This window comes from Nicotiana attenuata, chromosome 6 (genome assembly GCF_001879085.1).
Source record: "Nicotiana attenuata strain UT chromosome 6, NIATTr2, whole genome shotgun sequence".
NCBI classification, from domain to species: domain Eukaryota; kingdom Viridiplantae; phylum Streptophyta; class Magnoliopsida; order Solanales; family Solanaceae; genus Nicotiana; species Nicotiana attenuata.
Genome location: NC_031994.1, coordinates 84,515,450 through 84,533,226, shown reverse-complemented (window position 1 = coordinate 84,533,226; position 17,777 = coordinate 84,515,450). Strand labels below are relative to the sequence as shown.

The following is a 17,777-nucleotide window of genomic DNA, read 5'->3' as shown; positions in this document are numbered from 1 at the left end:
AATGCACTATATCCTTAACTGCCGACACCATTTCCATATGGTCGGGGATTCCCCATTTGGCTTTGAACACGGTGATCGCCGCATCATCTATCGTGGAAGGTACGTGCTCCGGTTCATTCCCGGAAGGGCTGTTAAAATCGGTCCTCGCCTTCCCCGGGCGGGGAACCACCTCATCCGCCGTCGGAAATCCCTCATCTTCCACCACCTCCGCTCTCTCTTGTAGAAGGGATGCGTCAGTCTCCGGCATCGGAGCACCTAAAACGTTATCGGAGTAGGAAGAAGTGCTGGCCATTTGTTTTCTTTGGTCGAAAGAAGCAAAAATGATGAATGAGAAAGACGATGATCACCACAAATTCTAGCGGAAGCAGAGATGTGAGAGATTAAGGAAAGAGGAGAAGACTTCTGAAATTCTCTCTTAAGCAATTGAAAAAACGTAACATTCGAATGAGGAGCTCCCCCCTTATTTATAGGGATATAATGCCCTAAGCGGGAAAACTAAGAGCCGCTGGTTAGAAAACGGAAAGGGCACGGGAAACGACATAATAGCTGGAAAACGTGCGCCATAATGACGCATGGGGAATATTGATGACACCCTGAACTGACGTGACGGTCCGATCTTGAACTGACGTAACGGTCCGACGCGAGTCTCAAAGCACCACATCGCTGCCTTGCCATAAGGTTCTCGCCCTTCGCATAAAGCGTTCAGATTTTTTTCATTTTGAAATCAACAGGGTCCGCCTCTCGAGCTCGCCGATAGGCGACCCCAAAGGGCGGAGGGACTAACTGTATAGGCCAAAATGTGACCACACGTGGATTAGCATTAACAGGAACGATAAGAGGTTAACTAAGCCGTGGTCATACCCACTAGGCGTAATAACGACGAATACCTCGGCCACCGCCGAGGTCGTGCCCTCAAGAAGCCTGTGTGGTGAAGAAGATGTCATGGTAGTTGAGGGAGACGACGGGAAATATAGTCAAGTGATGAAGACCCTCTGGTTAAGGACCGATGGTTAAAAGGAAATACTGACAATATATATATTAGAGGAGAAGACAAGAAATGGTTTTTTTTTTCTCTCACCAAAAAAGAAAGGAGAACAACAAAAGAAAACCATGAAAGGCTTTAGATAGGAAAGATAAACTCTTGTAACAATTTGATTATCCAGTCAAGAGAGATAGATCTCATAATCATCAATGGCGTTCCTTCTTTTTCTTCTTTGCTTTTACATTACAGGACGATACTCTAAAGATGTAAGTTTATTATCATGCTTGAAGTCTTTTAATAATCTTGAATCGAGCTACAAGATTCGTTATGTTTCATCCTTTTATTCAATATATTTAGATATGGAGTTAATTATTCCTGGCTAGGATTTATCCTCTATATCATCATTAATTAGTTTAACTAAAAGGCTCAACACTTTTTGGTCAAACAAATTACTATCAATAATCAAAGGGTGAATAAATGTAATTCCATATTAATACTAAAACTAGTATCCTAATCTCTATTAACAACCCGGGCGGAGCTAGAAGTCCAATTATATGTTCGACCTAATCCAATAGCTTTTGCTCAAACAATATATTTGTATTAAATTTTTTATTAAATATATAAAATATCAAATTTAAAATTCAATTACTATCACTTAAAGTCATATACCAAAATTTAAAACCTATAAAGTTGAAATCATGGCTCCGTAAACGAGCTAGTATTACAATACCATTACTAAGTAGGGGGATTTCGCATAATAAAGAAGAAGAAAAGGTAGTTGAATCAACATTATTTGTAACTTTTGGGGCGGATTACGCATATGAAGCCAAGTGAAGTCAAAACTTTTCGTATTTTCGCGGCCTTTTTTCGGGCAGCAGCGATGCGAGTCAGATATTCTGACAATATTCTCATTTTTCTGTACGAAAAGCCCTTAGCCCCATGCACACTGTTTCTCTCGTAACTCGTGACAACCCCCTCCCACCCCCCAACCTCCCCCCCAAATCGCACTTCCCCGTTGGACCAAAAGAGAGAGAAAGTAATCTCTTTGCTTAAATCTCTTTCATTTCGTCTTCATCATACTTCATTAATTTTGCATTAGTACAAAAAACTGTTGGACTGTTAGTTTGTCCAAAAGGAGAATCAAATACTTTGCCTTTTTGTCCTTTCTCTCACCTTTTTTTCTATATTTTTCCTTTTCTCAGCATCGTAACGCGTAACGAACAGCACAATATCGATGAAACATTACTACATTTATGGCAATCTGCTTCCCTAAATCACACTAATGTATACCAGTAAAACCGCACTCATTCAACCCATTGTTTTGTTACCTTTTTTTTTTTGAACCCTAAACCCCTTTAACTCATCAAATTCCTTTTCGTTAACTACGATTCTAGGGTTTCCCCTGTACTTACGAATGGCTTAGCTTCCTGAGTGTACTCCACCTTAATCTGTAAGTGATCTTACTTTATGTGTTTCGACCTCTGGAATCTTTCCTTTTAAGTTCTATCGCCCTCTTTAAATCAGCAAAAAAAAAGTTTTTTTTCTCGTGATTTCGCCCAAAATTTCAAATATAAGTCGATTGCATTTTTAGATTTGCTAATTATATTTTTAAGTTGATTCTTTGAGTCTGAAGTATTAATTTCAGTTTTTCTAATTGCAAAAATGTGCAGATGCTGAATGTTTGTTGGGAGTTTATTGGGCATTTCACACCGGAAGCTAGATCATGGTGTGGAATCTGAGGATACACAGATTCAAAATGGGCCTAAATTAGATTATGGATCTGATTGAGTTCTGACAGTTGTGCTGGAAGCCACCGCGAATGATTAACTAGAGGTCGCATCTTCGTATGTCTATTTAAGGGAACAAATAAAAGAATAATTATTGCCTAGACATTGATAAGGAAGTTGTTTGTTTGATAATGGATTTCTTTAAAGTGAAGAAGTTCAGAAAGGCCCATAAACCAGAACCAGAGACTGATGCAGAGGATAAGCCTGTTCCACTGCCAGGAGACCAAACGAATGAGAATGGTAATGTGGGCAAATCAGCTTATGTTGATACCACTAGTGCTGAACCAGAAGACGACGATGATGACTTTATCACCAATGAGGTAAAAAGGAGGTTGAAGGAACTGAGGAGAAATAGTTTTATGGTGTTGATTCCTGAGGAGTCAGCTCCAGAAGATGAAGAAGCAGATGATGAAGAAGAACAGGTTAACATGAATCCCGGTGATTGGAGGGATGTTGAAGCAGAAGGACGGCAGTTTTGGTCAGGGTTCAATGCCGTCTATGATAAATACTCTGAACAAATGCTGTTTTACGACCGCCTGCATGCTCAGCAGCTGCGTGAATTTGGTAATAGTTCCAGACTATATGTTGCTTTCCTTCCCGATAAATGAAATTTGGTTGCCTTGATTTGCACTATTGGCTCCAAATGTAACACTGGAACCATCTTTACAATTTGTTAAATAATCAAGTAATATTAGATAATATCGAAGAAATATTTTCCTTAAATTATGAATTTACAATTCTTGCTAGTCAATTGAAAAATACAATAAGAAAGGATAACCTCGCTAATTATCGGTGTTAATATGGGGAAAAAGTAGGGATATTCAAGAATAAACAATTTTATTTGGGAACATTCCTCTGATGGATTCCTTTGGAACTTCTATAGTACACGGATTATATAGAATTTGCTGTCTTGTACCGATGGATCACTTTTAAGTAACGGGGAAGAGGACCAAGACGTGCATAGAGTCCTCAGTGTTCAACCTCCCAAGATTCAGCTACAGTGCTGGACAATAGACTTCTTCGACTTGCACAAGCTTCAGAAGGACATTAGAATAACCCTTCATTGACTTTAATATACTGAGATATGATAGTGATATGGAGAAAAACAAGTGTGAAGCTGCCATCTTGCTGAAATATTTGTGTTTTAGAACTCAAACCAAAGTGGCTAATTATTGCCATAACAGTAAAAGAATGGGTCATTTATAAAATACAATTTTCCAGAGAACACTCAATGGACCATTCCCACCAAATACTCTACTTGCTCTGATGGAAGACTGAATTGACAAGTTCACTTCAATTTGCCAATACATCAACAACAACAACTACCCAGTGAAATCCCACAAAGTGGGGTCTGGGAAGGGTAATGTGTACGCAGACCTTACCCCTACCCCGATAGGGCAGAGAGGCTGTTGCCAATGCATCGTTCCTTTCAATAGAACCAGTAAATTGATTATTTCCTTTTTGTTATTTTGAATTTTAAGCCTAACTCAACAAGTGTTCTGAAGCAACTATTTAAAAAAAAACGTTTTAATATTGTGAAATCACAACAAATTATCATGTTAAAGACATACAGAGCTGAAACAGTCATTCTTTAAAGGCGGGCCTCAAAAAAACAGACTGTAGTGATGTTTATACTGAGCACTTGACTCACCGTTTCTATTTTAATTCTCCCTCTAGTTGATTTTTTGTGTGGAAATTTTCCTTACGTGGTTGTTAGTTGTGTTTCTTTGCATGCTAGTTTATGTAGATTATAATTCTCATTTGTCTGTGGTCTATACTCTGGCTTCAACAGCACTTTAATAAGTGTAACTATTGTAGTTTTCTTATCGTCTGCTAACATCTCTAAAAGAGAGCTAATTTGCAGCTTCAAGAGTACAAAATTTCTTAGTGGTTATTAAAGTTTAAGATTTTCCAGGTTCTCATATTCCAACTACCTCTTCTCCAAGATCTGCATCTAAAAAGCTTGTCTCCCCCTTTCGGTGCCTATCCTTGAAAAAAATGGATGAATCTCAAGATGAAACTGAGCACTTGCACCAGCCTGTGGCCGAGCTTTATCAAGATCTTGAAACCGCTTATGTAGCTCAGTTGTGCTTGACCTGGGAAGTTCTTCACTGTCAACACACACAATTGAGTCAGAAAATCTCTTGCCAACCTGAGAGTCCAATTTCCTACAATCACAGCGCCCAGCAATTTCAGCAGTTCTTGGTCTTGTTACAACGGTTTATTGAAAATGAACCTTTTGAACCTGGTATGAGGCCTGAAATTTATGCTCGCATGAGAAAAACATTGCCAATGCTACTTCAGGTTCCTAAAGTCCAAGGTAGTACTGATATCTGATAATGTTTGATTTCCTATTAATGTTTTTATTTGATTTTCCTAATGGTAAAAGACATTTTTTTTCTTTTAGTGCGAAAGACTTGGACTTGTTAAAAATATGCATTTTGCAAAAGTTTGCGTCATATTTGAAGTTTAATGCATATTGATCTATTGGAGTTTGTAAAGTTGATTTCCTCTTGATCTGGCTAACAAATCTAATCTCTCATATTTAGGTTCTGATCAACAGAAATTGGAAGATGATGAGTTGCCAGTTCTTGCTCCAGATCTACTTGAAGTGATTGAAAGCTCAATCTTCACTTTTCGTTTATTTTTGAAGATGGACAAGAAGTCTGGCAGTGTACGCAATCTTTTCGGAAGCCAGAACCAGATGTCAACGCCCCTTCATCAGATTCAATGTTCTCTTGAAAAGGTGAGGCATTGGTTTGATATTCTCTGTTTGACTATCCTATGCTCTGTACCTTACTTTTGTCACTGTACATTTTATGAGGAAATATTGTTAATGTTTGTGTTAGAAGAATTTCAAGATATTTTCCTTTTAATACTCCAGAAAATAAAGGAAATATAGAAAATAAGTGTGATTGCTTAAAATGGTTGAGACCCACTCAGAAAAATATCCAAATTGGAGCAGATTTAGGGAAGGCTTTGAACTTGTTTCCGACATTGTACACTTGAGATGAAAAGATGGGTAACACCATCAGTCAATGAGGTTTTGCATTCGAATCTGTCTAGTCAAATTTCTCGACTTAATTCTCTCTCTTCCCATCTCTCTTACCTGTGGATTCTTTACATATTTTGCGCAAGGAACTGAAGCAGCAGTTTCTGGGATACGGCATGTGATTACGTCTCTCAAATTGTGATGAAGAGGAAGAACAAAGTCCATATCATCAATTATATATATATTTTTTCTGTCAGAAGCCTTTTCTTGACTCTTTGCTGTTGTATTCATTCTAGTTCAGCTCTTGCGAAGAGGTCAAGAGGAAAGTTTTTCTTGCTTTTCTCCTAACAGAATTTCTGAACCATAAATTAATATGAAAGTAAAAGGTTATCTTCTGAAAGATTGCTAATTAATAAAACAGGAGGATGTCTTGGGCCACAAACCCATAGTTTCTTTACAGTGTCAGAAGTCTGGCTTGGAAAATCCTACGTTTCCTCTGATTCCTATCTATTGAATGTTGAACTGATATCGTTAAATTGATATCCATTTTCTATTTTCACTAGTAGGTTATAATGTATTTTTGCTCATTCACTCTGTTTTGGCTAGCAAGGGCTACTTTGAGACAATTGGATGTTGCTTTGTCGATCTTCTTTGTGAATAACTTCTGAGTCTCTCAAATGCAGAAAAAGGTGAAACTGAAGGAACTAAGGAAGAGAAAGAAAAACTTGAAGAAGAAATCATGGCCTACCGTGCCAGGGGATGTGGACTTGTTGCTTGGTCTAATTGATGTTAAAGTCATGAATAGGGTCCTAAGAATGGAAAGAATTAGTAAGGAGCAGTTATTCTGGTGTGAAGAAAAGATGAAGAAGCTAGATATAAATGACGGCAAGCTGCAGAGAGACCCCTCTATCATCTTATTTCCTTGTTAGCAGGCGATCAGGAACACTCTCGAGTTGCTAGAAAAACCACTATCCTCTTTTTTTCCTCTGTATTGGCTGTATAATAGGGTGGACATTCTTCATCAACTGCTTAGTGATGGTGGTTTTCTAGTTGAAAAGACATTAAGCAATGCGTTCCACGTGGTCTAATAGCTCCTTCGCCCCTCCCCCAAAGCATGATGATAGTTTTGCTGTTGCTTTTTAACCAAACCTAGGAAAGAAACCTGGCATTTGCTTGTCTGTGGTGCCAACATTCTAAGTCTATCCATGGTCAGTATATATAATATCGTTGATCAGTTGGCTGAGGGTGAGGGGGCTGCGTTAGTCTCTGGGCGAAACCTGTAGTGGTTAAGTTTCGTGTGGGTAAATATTTGTGTCGCCTAACAATTTTGGGCTTTCCTAATTTTTCTAATGCCAATACTTGTGTTCGTTTCTTGCAAGTCTTATGATTATGCCAATTACAACCCTCAATTCTTCAACATCAGATAATCTATGAATATTTTGTCATTGTGGGACCGATATTTTAATTTTATCGTTTCAAAGCCTGTTTCTTCACATGGAAACTAAAAAAACCTAATCCATCTTTCCTTTTGGCTCGGTTAAAAATAAAAATGAAAAAGAGTAAAAATGGAATTATAATAATTCCGCAATAAGTAAACTAGAATAGTTTTAGATCTTGAGAAAAGAAGACAAGTATTCAACAACAATATCCAGTGTAATTTTACAAGTAGGGTTTACAAGTGGGGTCTAAGAAGGATAATTTGTAGCAGATCTTACCCATCTTACCCCTACCTTGTCTGAGCTAGAGATAATTTGTACGCAGATCTTACCCATCTTACCCCTACCTTGTCTGAGCTAGAGATTGTTCCCGATAGACTCTCAGTTCAAAGAAAAACAAAGCAAGTTTGAGAAAAAAATAATAATGAAGAGGCTATGTTGGAAATACTTTAGAAAAAAAAAATGACAACAAAATAATAAGATAGCCGGAGCAAAGGAAATAACAGCTAATATAGAAATTTACATAATAGGATAATACAAGAATAATACTAATGCGCCTAATAGGTAGAAAGGTATTGGCAATATAAAAACAGAGCGGGGTAAAAATTAGGGTGTTCGTCGGTTGATACGGTATGATATTTAGACATTCCGGTTTGGTATTTTCGGTAATCGGTTTCTTAGAATGCTATACCAATACCGTACCTAATTTAATTCGGTATGGTTCGATTTTCTCCTTTCGGTTTCGATTTATTCGGTTCGGTAACTTCGGTTGAATACTAACTAGTGCATAGAGTCATAGACTGTAATATTTTTAATTAAAGTACTTGAAAGTACAAAACTAAAAACGTTTATTGACAAAATTTTCGTTCAAAACTAGCCAATATCAACCCAGAGAGAGAAAACTGTACATAAAAGGAATAAATTTGATCATTAGAAATGTCTTGTTACTTGCTTACAGTTAATTGATGAACTTAAAAAATAAAGGAAAGTAAAATTTTAGATTTTTATACTTATGTTATAATTAATAATGTGGATTATGTAATATAATATATATTTCGGTACGGGATCGATATTTCATTCTAAAATACCGAATACCAAAATATCGAATATCAAACACTAAAATTTTCGATTTCGATAGGATAATTTGGTATTTACCAAATTATGCACCGCCCTCCAATAATACCAAATTATGCACCGCCCTAGTAAAAACGGAAAGGACATGTTGGCTCCTGATTTCGTAACGACTTTCTATGGAAACGAGTAGAACATTTTATAGTCCACCAACATTTTTGTAGGGGTATAAATCCATATATTGACAGTTTTTTCCTGAAGAAGGTTCTGTTTGAATACAACACTTGGAATAAAGTAGTCGCAACCGTAATACAGGAGTTAGTTTTGAAGAATTAAAAAAAAAAGAAGCGTTCGGAATTTGACCCATTCAAATAAATCGTCCATATTGGCTAACGAAGAATAAGCGCGTACGCCATGGAAATGGAATTGAACGCTAACGAGGAGGTTACTACAGCAAGGAATGAGAACCCTAGTAAGAAGAAGGAAGTGGCGGCTCCGGTGCCCTTCATACTAATAATCTGCGGCAGTCTCGTTTACTACCACTGTGCTTATCGGAATTCCAGTATCGTCTCTCTCATCTCCGACGTCTTTATTGTACTCCTTTGCTCTCTTGCAATTCTCGGCCTCCTATTTCGCCAGATGAACATCTCTGTTCCTGTGGATCCGATAGAGTGGCAGATCTCTCAGGACACTGCAAACTGCGTCTTCGCCTGCCTCGCTAATACTATCGGCGCCGCTGAGTCTGTTCTCCGTGTTGCTGCTACGGGCCATGATAAGCGCTTGTTCCTTAAGGTTCCACACTGCTTCGCCTGTTTTTTCTGATAGTATATATTTATGCTTCTCGTCTACTTGTTAGTTTTTAAGATTATTATCATAGAATATAAATTTATGCTCGTGACGAAAGTTATAGGTTCAGCCAGATATAATTAATGTAGAAAATGGATTGGTGTAATGTTATTAATGATCCTACATACCTTTCCAGGTTGTGGTTATTCTTTATGTGCTATCAGTTTTGGGAAGGATAGCGTCAGGTGTTACCATTGCATATGCCGGTAAAGTCAAGTCTTCTCCTATTTCCTCTACTTCTATTATACAGTTTCCCTCACAGTATGCGAAAAACTTGTGTGATCGATGGCGAGTTGTAGTAGGAGAGTGTGTACTCTTTTTCCCTGATCTAATGTTGAAAATATCAGTAATTTGTTCTAATTTGGTACTGTTATATTACTCTTTATGCAGGACTCTGCTTTCTTTGCGTTTACATGCTTGCCAAGAAATCGCAACTGATCGGCGCATGTTTGTCGAGTCAGCCAAGGAGAAGGGAGTGCACAAACACAGCTCAGGGCGAGTAGCTGAGTGTATTTTTGCAAAATATGAATTTTCTGTGTAGCTTTGTGATTTCCTCACAGGTAACAAGGATAAGTGATATAATCTGGTAACAATGCTTTTTAGTTGGCAAATATTTAGCTTTTACTTAGATCATACTTGATGCTGAAGGAACAAGAGAGCTTCTGTAAATTCACCAAGGACATTGATGAAAATTGTTTGTATTTAACATCTTGAATAATACTAGTTAACAACTGCTGCATTCTTGTGTTGATCCTAGAATTTTGAACAAGACAAATCCATTCTTAAGAATTGATTGCTCCAACGAGATTCTTTGAAGAGATTTCACGAGAACCTTTGGTTCCTTCTCCTTAATTTTTCTTTCACATTTGAAGCAGAAAATTACAGACTTTTCCCTCTTGCATCACCGCAAAAAGCAGTTGAAAAAGATTGAAGATTCTAGGTCTGAACTTACACAGAAAATTAAGCAGTTTGCCCCTTGTACTGCGAACCCGCAACATAACATGACGCAGAGGGCGTATTAAGTTAGCCACAATTACATGCCTGTCAGTTCAAGATAAGAGACTGCTATTGAAGGGATGTGCCATGACAAACCGATCATTGAACTAAACTTCAAAAGAATTATACGAAATCAAGAATAGTATACTGTAAAGCGGTTTGGATATTCAAAGTACGCACCTCACGTACAAGAGTCTTCGGTCCTTTGATGGGTAAATCCACTATGCTCTTAACACTATATTTTCGTAAAGGAGAAGACGATATAAGCAAAAAATGTTGCCACTTTTTTGTATGTCTGAATAGATTGGGAATTTGTTTTTTTGGAGGGGAAGGGGGGGTCGGGGGGATTGGTCCCTATTCTAGAGTGTCCCTGGTTTGCCTCATCCTTGTAACGTAAAGAAACATAAGTACACTTATCCTCTTCCCCACTTGGTAAGGAAGTGTGGCTCCTTCACTTTTGGCCGAGAACTGGTTTTCTCAGTATCAGTAGTCATCATCTATCCGCCGAGATGCACTTAGATCCTCTCTCTGGCTCAAGCTCGATCTTTGCACTAAACGGACTAGTGCCTGCACCACCTCAGACATGTGTGGTCGGAATTCTGGCTCCGACTGACAACATTAGTCATCACAAATTAATCAAAATCTTTTTTCTTTTTTGGGCTATATATTGGTTATAACTAACTAGAAAGATACTAGGTTGAACTCTCTCAATTAAAGAAACTAACCTGCACACACAAAGCAGTAACATCGGCAAATCGAGAGAGGGATTTAGGAGGATAAAGTCCACGCAGAGCAGGATCAGCCATTTTTTCCAAGGCATCTAGATCATGTAGTTGGGGCGATGCCCATTGGACCAGATACTGCTCTAATCTTGGCTTTGAACTGGAAAATCGATCTGGAATAGGTTAGATAAATGTTTTGATGGATAACCATAAAGCTAACACATGCAAGGGATATCATGCACCTGTCAAAAGGCTTTCGCCCTGTCAATAATTCCAACATGACAACTCCGAAGCTGTAAACATCACTCTTCAAAGTATAAGCAGAAGGTTTTGTGCATTCTGGAGCAGTGTATCCAGCATCCAAGTTTCTACTTGCACGCTGAAATTACAAAAGTACAAGAAACGAAAAAGTTAAATAACATTATTTAAGCATGATGTTTCTCTAGTAGACACCAAAACACCAAGTGAAATATCGAAAGCATAAGTTAGCAAACGTGGACCAATCCGGATTAAGCCTAGGTACTGAGAGCATCAGTATGGCATTTCAATAGACTACATATAATGTGATTTAAAAAGTTACATGACCCGCTTTTCTTTTATGAAAGAACTTTATCCTTTTCCTGTTTCAAGTGGTGACATTTGCAAGTTAGCAGGTTCCTGTTTCAAAGGTCTATTATCACATACCTCATGAAACATTTCCAAGCCACACTCACAGAGACGAGGATTCAGTTCAGCGTCTAGCAAGATGTTCGAAGTTTTTATATTCCTGTGGAGACAGGATGGAGAACAAACCTCATGCAGGTACCTATACACAAATTAAAATCATGTCATAGGATCAATTAGGAGAACCACATTTTATCAGGGTTTAATTCTAAATTTGAGTTAGTGTATTAACATGCCACATTTAGGTTTTAATAGTTAAATCTAAATTTTGATGTGATGTACTTAATGAACAGTCAATCATGCAGTTTTTGGTCAGTTTATACACAACTAAAAATCCTTAATTACCAGCTTGTGTTATAACTGTAACTGAAATATGAGAAGAGAATGGTTCAGAAAGTGTTTCATATAAATCAAGAGCATGTCGTACTTGATGGATTATCAGTTACAGTGGAAACCTTAAATATTTTTTTTGTTTTTTGATTTGCACCGGGTGTCCGAGTCTCTAAGAGTCCCGACTAATCCCGGGGGTGCACAAGCTCTCGGCAAGGAGTTTCCCGCAAGTGCACCACGGTTAATTCAGGTTTTACCCAGTCCGATGGCCCTCAGAAATTATTTGCACCCAGTGGGTGGAAACCTTAAATTGTCAGTCAACATTAAAGACATTGCAGTTAATCTGTGCCAATCATACTGATTACCAACACCAGCATTAACGGAACCGCAAGAGAAACAACAGAAAGAGTTTGACTTACTCAATAGCACGAGCGGCACCTAGAGTGATTCTGACTCTTGTATTCCATGTAAGCGGTTTGCTGAAGTCATCTGACACATGTAGGAATTCATGAAGTGAACCATTCCTAAAATACTCATAGATTAACATATTCTGTCCCTGTTCTGAACAATAACCAAGCACTTCAGCAATATTTGGGTGGTGAAGCTTGGAAACTTTGGAAGCAATGTCTGCCAATTCTGTGCACTGCCCATCTTGGAAAAAAGAGGAGTCTATTTTCTTTACCGCCAGAACCTGATAAATCAAAAGTAAGGTTTCTCCCTTATGTTATCATACAGTATAAATCTAAATGAATACTTCTAGACTATATAAACATCAGCTGAACCTCCCTAGAAATGGTACCCAAGCAATAAGTAGCACCAGAAGTATTTTGCAGGTTAAAGTATTATGAAGCATGAGACATCTACATTACACTTTCACATTGCAATTATCTGCTACAAGGAATAGAAAAGCTAGATAACCTGTCTCTCGAGGGACGTAGAAATAGTAAGCTGACAAAAGAAGAAAAAAGCAACTAATGAAATTGCAATGTTAAATGGAGTAGTGCTTAAAGGTTCCAAAAACAGAAATCCAGTATGTAAAATTCCCATGCTTGATACAAGAAATTCAAAAAGTAATTTGATGACAGGAAGTGACCTCTCATCCATCTATCATTATAGAATAATTTCTGCGGTCAACAATTATGCTTCCAGTACCTCTAAGCATATTCCCGAACAAACTTTATCATGCAAGTAATCTACTAAAGGTCTGGAAGAAATTCGTTCTTTTTGAAACAGAACCTCTCTATCGTGTTATGAGGAAACAAAGAATAGGTCAAATGTTAGCTACAGAAAGGTTATTTCTCAAACCAGGAATTTTAAGTCAGTTTACTACGGTTAACATGTAGCAGAACACGATCATCTATGTAATGATTGATAAGGACGACGTAGCGGGTTCAAGCATTATGCACTCACAATAAATGGAAGTCAATTTACTATAGCTCCCATGCATCAGTAGAAGATCATTTGTGTGATTAGCCATAAGGACTACCATAAGGGTTTCAAGAATTATAAAGACAAGGGATTACGTCTTTGTTTCAATTTTTTAAAAGGAGTCTTGAGACAGAATTTTCACTTGAAATGACCATAGAGAACAATTTTTTTGAATGTCAAAGCTGGGTGAAAAAGAATGTACATGATGTTATGTATTTCATCAGTATGAGCCCTTCAAAGCTGAGAGAAAAGCTTAAATATTACTCCCTTCGTTTCAATTTAAATGATACACTTTCCTTATTAGTCCGTTCCAAAAAAATGACACATTCTATAATTGAAAACAATTTAACTTTAAGCTTTTTATATTACCAGTTTTACCCTTAATGAGAAGCTTTTATAGACACATAAAAGTCATGGCCCCACAAAGCATTTGCCCCTTGAGTTTTTAGGACCACATGTTTCAAAAGTCTACTTTTTTTCTTAAACTTTGTGCCAAGTTAAACTACATCATCTAAATTGAAACTGAGGGAGTACTATAGATCTTCAACTACTCATGAATTGGTCATGTTCTCAACAGAATTAGCTCTCGACTAATCTATGTATCCTATCTCTCATGATGTATAATGGAGGATACATGACCAATGCATGAACCAATTGCCAACAAATATACCATAAAACTAAGCAGTATTGTAAATCAGGTCAAGCTTACCCTGCCATCTGGATATTTTGCCCTGTATACTCGACCAATTGATCCCTCACCAAGAAGGCGAGAACTTGCAAAGTTACCAGTTGCATTCTGCAAATCAGCTAACGGATAGTAGGCTAAGTGCACTGAACTGCTTCTCTTCACACTCAGAGGATTTGCAAACTCTTTATCATTGAACGACTTGAGATGATTTGAAGTTGGAGGATTTGTTAACTCCTTCTCATTAAAAGACTTGCGTCGCTCTGAAGTAAGACGCTTAAGAACCATCGAAGAAGAGGTTTGCAAATGTTTTTCTGTAGCGGATGAAGAATCTGAGGAGATAATTTCTGTCAGAAGCAGAAAATAATACACGTGGACCAACAAGAGAGGTTTCTCTAGTGGTGAGAGCGCTCCACTTTCAACCAAGAGGTTTCGAGTTCGCATCAAGGAGGGAAAGTGGGCATAAGTCTCTATTGGCCCCTGGGAAGAGGGATGAGGAGGGGAGGGGAGGGTTAAATCAAATAAAAAAAATATTTCCTCTTTAAAAAACACCCCAAAAAAAGGAGCATGAGTTCAATGGAATTCTTTTGCTCTCCATTTGCATTCTCTCTCTCTCTGCTCCCTGCAAAGTAGTGCTTTGACTCAATTTATATACAAAATTGTTTCATCAGTGATTAATCCTAAAACTTCTTTTGTTTCTGTATGGGGGAAAATAGGATTTATTTTGCTGCAGGTTTTAAATCTTATGATGTCACAAGACTCAAGTCTAGGGCAGAAACTTGGTTCGAATGGGTGGAAAGGAGCCGTAATCTGATGCGTAGAGCAACCTTCAGCTGGAAATCCATGGAATGGCTATGTTTTGTTCTTCAGGAGGCTTCCAGAGATGCTGGTACACATGTAAGGAAATGGAAATTCAAAGAGCAATATTCAATCCTTTTTGGCTCCCGGAAGAACAACAAGTTTGGAAGATTTATAAGCATTGTTTCAGTCCAAGGCGACAAAAGATCCGTAACTATTATTCCTGAAGTTGCATTAAATTCGGGATGGCATGATATTGCATTAAAGATCAGGAGATTCATTAATGCAGATAGAGGAGCCTTTATGACAAATGGGGCCAGGAAGATAGATCCCAAATATTCATATACAGAGTCTGTCAAAGCCAGCAAATGGCAGACGAAGGAGTCCAATGAAGTTCATATTACAAAGGGCCCTAACAACAAAATTTCGATTTCTGGTGGTGCTGTAAATGATGATGAAGGTCTATTGGGCAGATGTGTTGTTGGTAGCTTCGACGTAGGACTGGCTGAGAAACGTACTCTCACTGATATTCGAAGGTGGTCGGTAAGTTCCTGGAAAAATGCTTTTGGAATCGATGTGTACGAGATGGGTGAATCCAGATTTCTCTTCCAGTTTCCAAACAAACACATGGCGGAACACATTCTTCAAGGAGAATGGAGATGGAAGCAAGCAAAAATCCTTCTAGAATGGTGGTCGTCGACTGCCGGCTGCTGCTCCTTCCAGAAAAAAAGAGAATGGACATGGATTAGAGCCATGGGTCTGCCGTTGCACTTCTGGACTGAAAAAATTTTCAGAGCCATCGGAGATCACTGTGGAGGTTGGCTGGAAACAGAGGAGGAAACTTCTCTTAAAAATCATTTGAAATGGGCGAGAATCAAAATCAAAGGAGATGGGGGTGATGTTCCAAAGGAGGTGACGATATCAGATAAGGGTTTAGATTTTACTATCCCCATTTGGTGTGAATCGCCGACGAGGGTTTCAGCCGGAGAAGATGAAGGGAGGGGGTTTGGTTCAAACCAGTGGGCAAAAGAGCCCTATTCTGACAGAGGTGATAGCCACAGCTGTACTTTAGATAGGGAAGGGCACATGGGAACCTCTATTACTGTGCCCATTTTAAATTGTATAAGTGATCTGGGAAAGGGTGTATGTGGGCCTGAGAATAAGGCCAGGAAGAATATGGGTCATGGACCAGCCCAACAACACTTAAAAAAAGTCAAGGAGCAAGTTAAAAATTTGGGCTCATTTTTATTTAATGAGGCCCAAATTTTACTAATAGCCCAGAACATTATGCCTTCCTCTAATACATTAGACCCAATATTGGTGGAAATAGAGGCAAACACTTATACTCCTGATATTTCTCCAACCTCTGCAGAATCAGTAAACGAAGAGAGAGAAACTGCTCCATCTCAACTTCAGTCACTTAATCAGATGGTCATTCACGAAGAGGCTGATGATTTTGAAGATGCTATGACCAACATTGAAGGTGAGGCCACTCAATTTGAGGCGGGGGAAGATAGAAGCAACATGCAAATGTTTGATACAACAGAGACTAATCTTTGGTCTGTTGAGGAGGCAGAACCTTTAAAGATACATGTGCAAGAAGAGGAGATAGAGGGGGAGATGGATGCATCTTTATGGGTCCATCAAAACATTTTGAAACTTAGCAAGCAATTTGGAGTTGAATTTCAAGGATGCGAAAAGGAAGCTTTGGCCCTATTCATGAAAATTGACAGATGCAGGCAAAATAAGAGACAACAAGCAGAAGTCAGTAACATGGAGATTCCCAAGAGAAAATGCAATAATGAGCTCAAAGGTTTGATCTCTGACATGAAATTCAAAAGCACTGGGGCAAGGAACAGGGGGAAAGAAACCTTAATTGTGGATCCATGAATATCAAGATTATTTCTTGGAATGTGAGGGGATTGAACCGTAGAAAGAAGAGGAGGGTGGTGGGTAGTCTGATTACCAAATGGAAAGCCGATATTTTCTGCTTCCAGGAGACAAAATTAGAAGGAGATATAGAAGAGGTGGTTTACCAACTATGGGGTAACAGGGGAATTAGGTTTATGCAATTGGAGGCTAGTGGTACTAGAGGGGGTATCTTAATGTTATGGGATAGTAGAGTATGGAAGGGGGAGGTGATAACTACAGGCTCTTATTCTCTAACCTGCAGGTTTGAGTCACAAACCCAAGATTTTAGCTGGCATATGACAGGGGTATATGCTCCAAATTGTGATATAGAAAGGCAGAAAGTGTGGTGGGAGATTGGGGCTGTAAGGGGTCTCTTTCTTGGACCCTGGGTGGTTGCCGGAGATTTCAACATAATTAGATTTCCCTCTGAAAAAAGAAATTGCACTAGATTCACTAGAGCAATGATAGAATTTTCAGATTTTATTGAGGATATGGAGCTGATTGACCCTCAGATGGAAGGGGGAAATTACACATGGGCCAGCGGGAGCACACAAGAGACATCCTCTAGAATTGATAGATTTCTCATATCAGTGGAATGGAGTGAGTGTTTCAGGAACATCAGGCAGGAGATTCTTCCTAGAGTTTGCTCAGATCACACCCCTTTAGTCTTGCAATGTGGGAATTGGGAGCAAACTAAATCCTATTTCAAGTTTGAAAATTGGTGGCTGGAGACTGCAGGTTTCACTGCCAGAGTTCAAGATTGGTGGACTTCTCTTGAGATAGAAGGAAGACCCGACTATATCCTTGCCTGCAAACTTAAAGCTCTTAAAGGAAAGCTGAAAGAGTGGAGTCTTAGTAGCTATGGCAATCTGGAGAGGGAGAAAGCTGTTATACTGAATCAAATAACTAAACTGGATGCTATTCAGCAACAAAGGGACCTAAATCAGGAGGAAAGAGCCAAGAAAGCTAGACTCTTCATGGAATTTGAAGAGTATGCCATAAAGGAAGAAATAGCATGGAGGCAAAGATCCAGAGTATTATGGCTCAAACAGGAGACAAGAACACTAAGTTTTTCCAAAAAATCGCTAATGCGCACAAGAGGAACAATACTATTGACAACCTGATAGTGG

The 17,777-nt window shown here is 38.5% G+C and overlaps 3 protein-coding genes across 3 annotated transcripts; 2 read left to right on the top strand and 1 right to left on the bottom strand.

Moving 5' to 3' along the window:
- Nucleotides 1,969-6,983, top strand: LOC109227349. Its single transcript, XM_019392475.1, has 5 exons — nucleotides 1,969-2,432; nucleotides 2,653-3,333; nucleotides 4,685-5,089; nucleotides 5,319-5,515; nucleotides 6,445-6,983. The coding sequence occupies exons 2-5, from the start codon at nucleotides 2,901-2,903 to the stop codon at nucleotides 6,688-6,690; spliced, it is 1,281 nt and encodes a 426-aa protein (XP_019248020.1). The 5' UTR covers nucleotides 1,969-2,432; nucleotides 2,653-2,900; the 3' UTR covers nucleotides 6,691-6,983.
- Nucleotides 8,482-9,849, top strand: LOC109227348 (reticulon-like protein B22). The gene is made up of 3 exons (XM_019392474.1): nucleotides 8,482-9,060; nucleotides 9,251-9,320; nucleotides 9,505-9,849. Exons 1-3 carry the CDS (start codon nucleotides 8,683-8,685, stop codon nucleotides 9,615-9,617), a joined length of 561 nt encoding a protein of 186 aa, XP_019248019.1. The 5' UTR covers nucleotides 8,482-8,682; the 3' UTR covers nucleotides 9,618-9,849.
- LOC109227347 (protein STRUBBELIG-RECEPTOR FAMILY 5-like) lies at nucleotides 10,192-14,394 on the bottom strand. The gene is made up of 6 exons (XM_019392473.1): nucleotides 13,963-14,394; nucleotides 12,245-12,516; nucleotides 11,517-11,637; nucleotides 11,075-11,211; nucleotides 10,836-10,992; nucleotides 10,192-10,719 (listed from the first exon to the last, which is right to left on the bottom strand). Exons 1-6 carry the CDS (start codon nucleotides 14,380-14,382, stop codon nucleotides 10,594-10,596), a joined length of 1,233 nt encoding a protein of 410 aa, XP_019248018.1. The 5' UTR covers nucleotides 14,383-14,394; the 3' UTR covers nucleotides 10,192-10,593.

Excerpts from the sequence above, each read along its gene's own strand:
- LOC109227348 (XM_019392474.1), top strand. The coding sequence starts at position 8,683 with ATGGAAATGGAATTGAACGCTAACGAGGAGGTTACTACAGCAAGGAAT. Across the intron at positions 9,061-9,250 it reads ATAAGCGCTTGTTCCTTAAG|GTTGTGGTTATTCTTTATGT; the intron begins GTTCCACACTGC and ends ATACCTTTCCAG. Across the intron at positions 9,321-9,504 it reads TGTTACCATTGCATATGCCG|GACTCTGCTTTCTTTGCGTT; the intron begins GTAAAGTCAAGT and ends CTCTTTATGCAG.
- LOC109227347 (XM_019392473.1), bottom strand. The coding sequence starts at position 14,382 with ATGCGAACTCGAAACCTCTTGGTTGAAAGTGGAGCGCTCTCACCACTA. Across the intron at positions 11,638-12,244 it reads GGTGCCGCTCGTGCTATTGA|GTACCTGCATGAGGTTTGTT; the intron begins GTAAGTCAAACT and ends ATTTGTGTATAG. Across the intron at positions 11,212-11,516 it reads GCTTGGAAATGTTTCATGAG|CGTGCAAGTAGAAACTTGGA; the intron begins GTATGTGATAAT and ends TTGTAATTTCAG.
- LOC109227349 (XM_019392475.1), top strand. The coding sequence starts at position 2,901 with ATGGATTTCTTTAAAGTGAAGAAGTTCAGAAAGGCCCATAAACCAGAA. Across the intron at positions 3,334-4,684 it reads TCAGCAGCTGCGTGAATTTG|GTTCTCATATTCCAACTACC; the intron begins GTAATAGTTCCA and ends AAGATTTTCCAG. Across the intron at positions 5,516-6,444 it reads TTCAATGTTCTCTTGAAAAG|AAAAAGGTGAAACTGAAGGA; the intron begins GTGAGGCATTGG and ends TCTCAAATGCAG.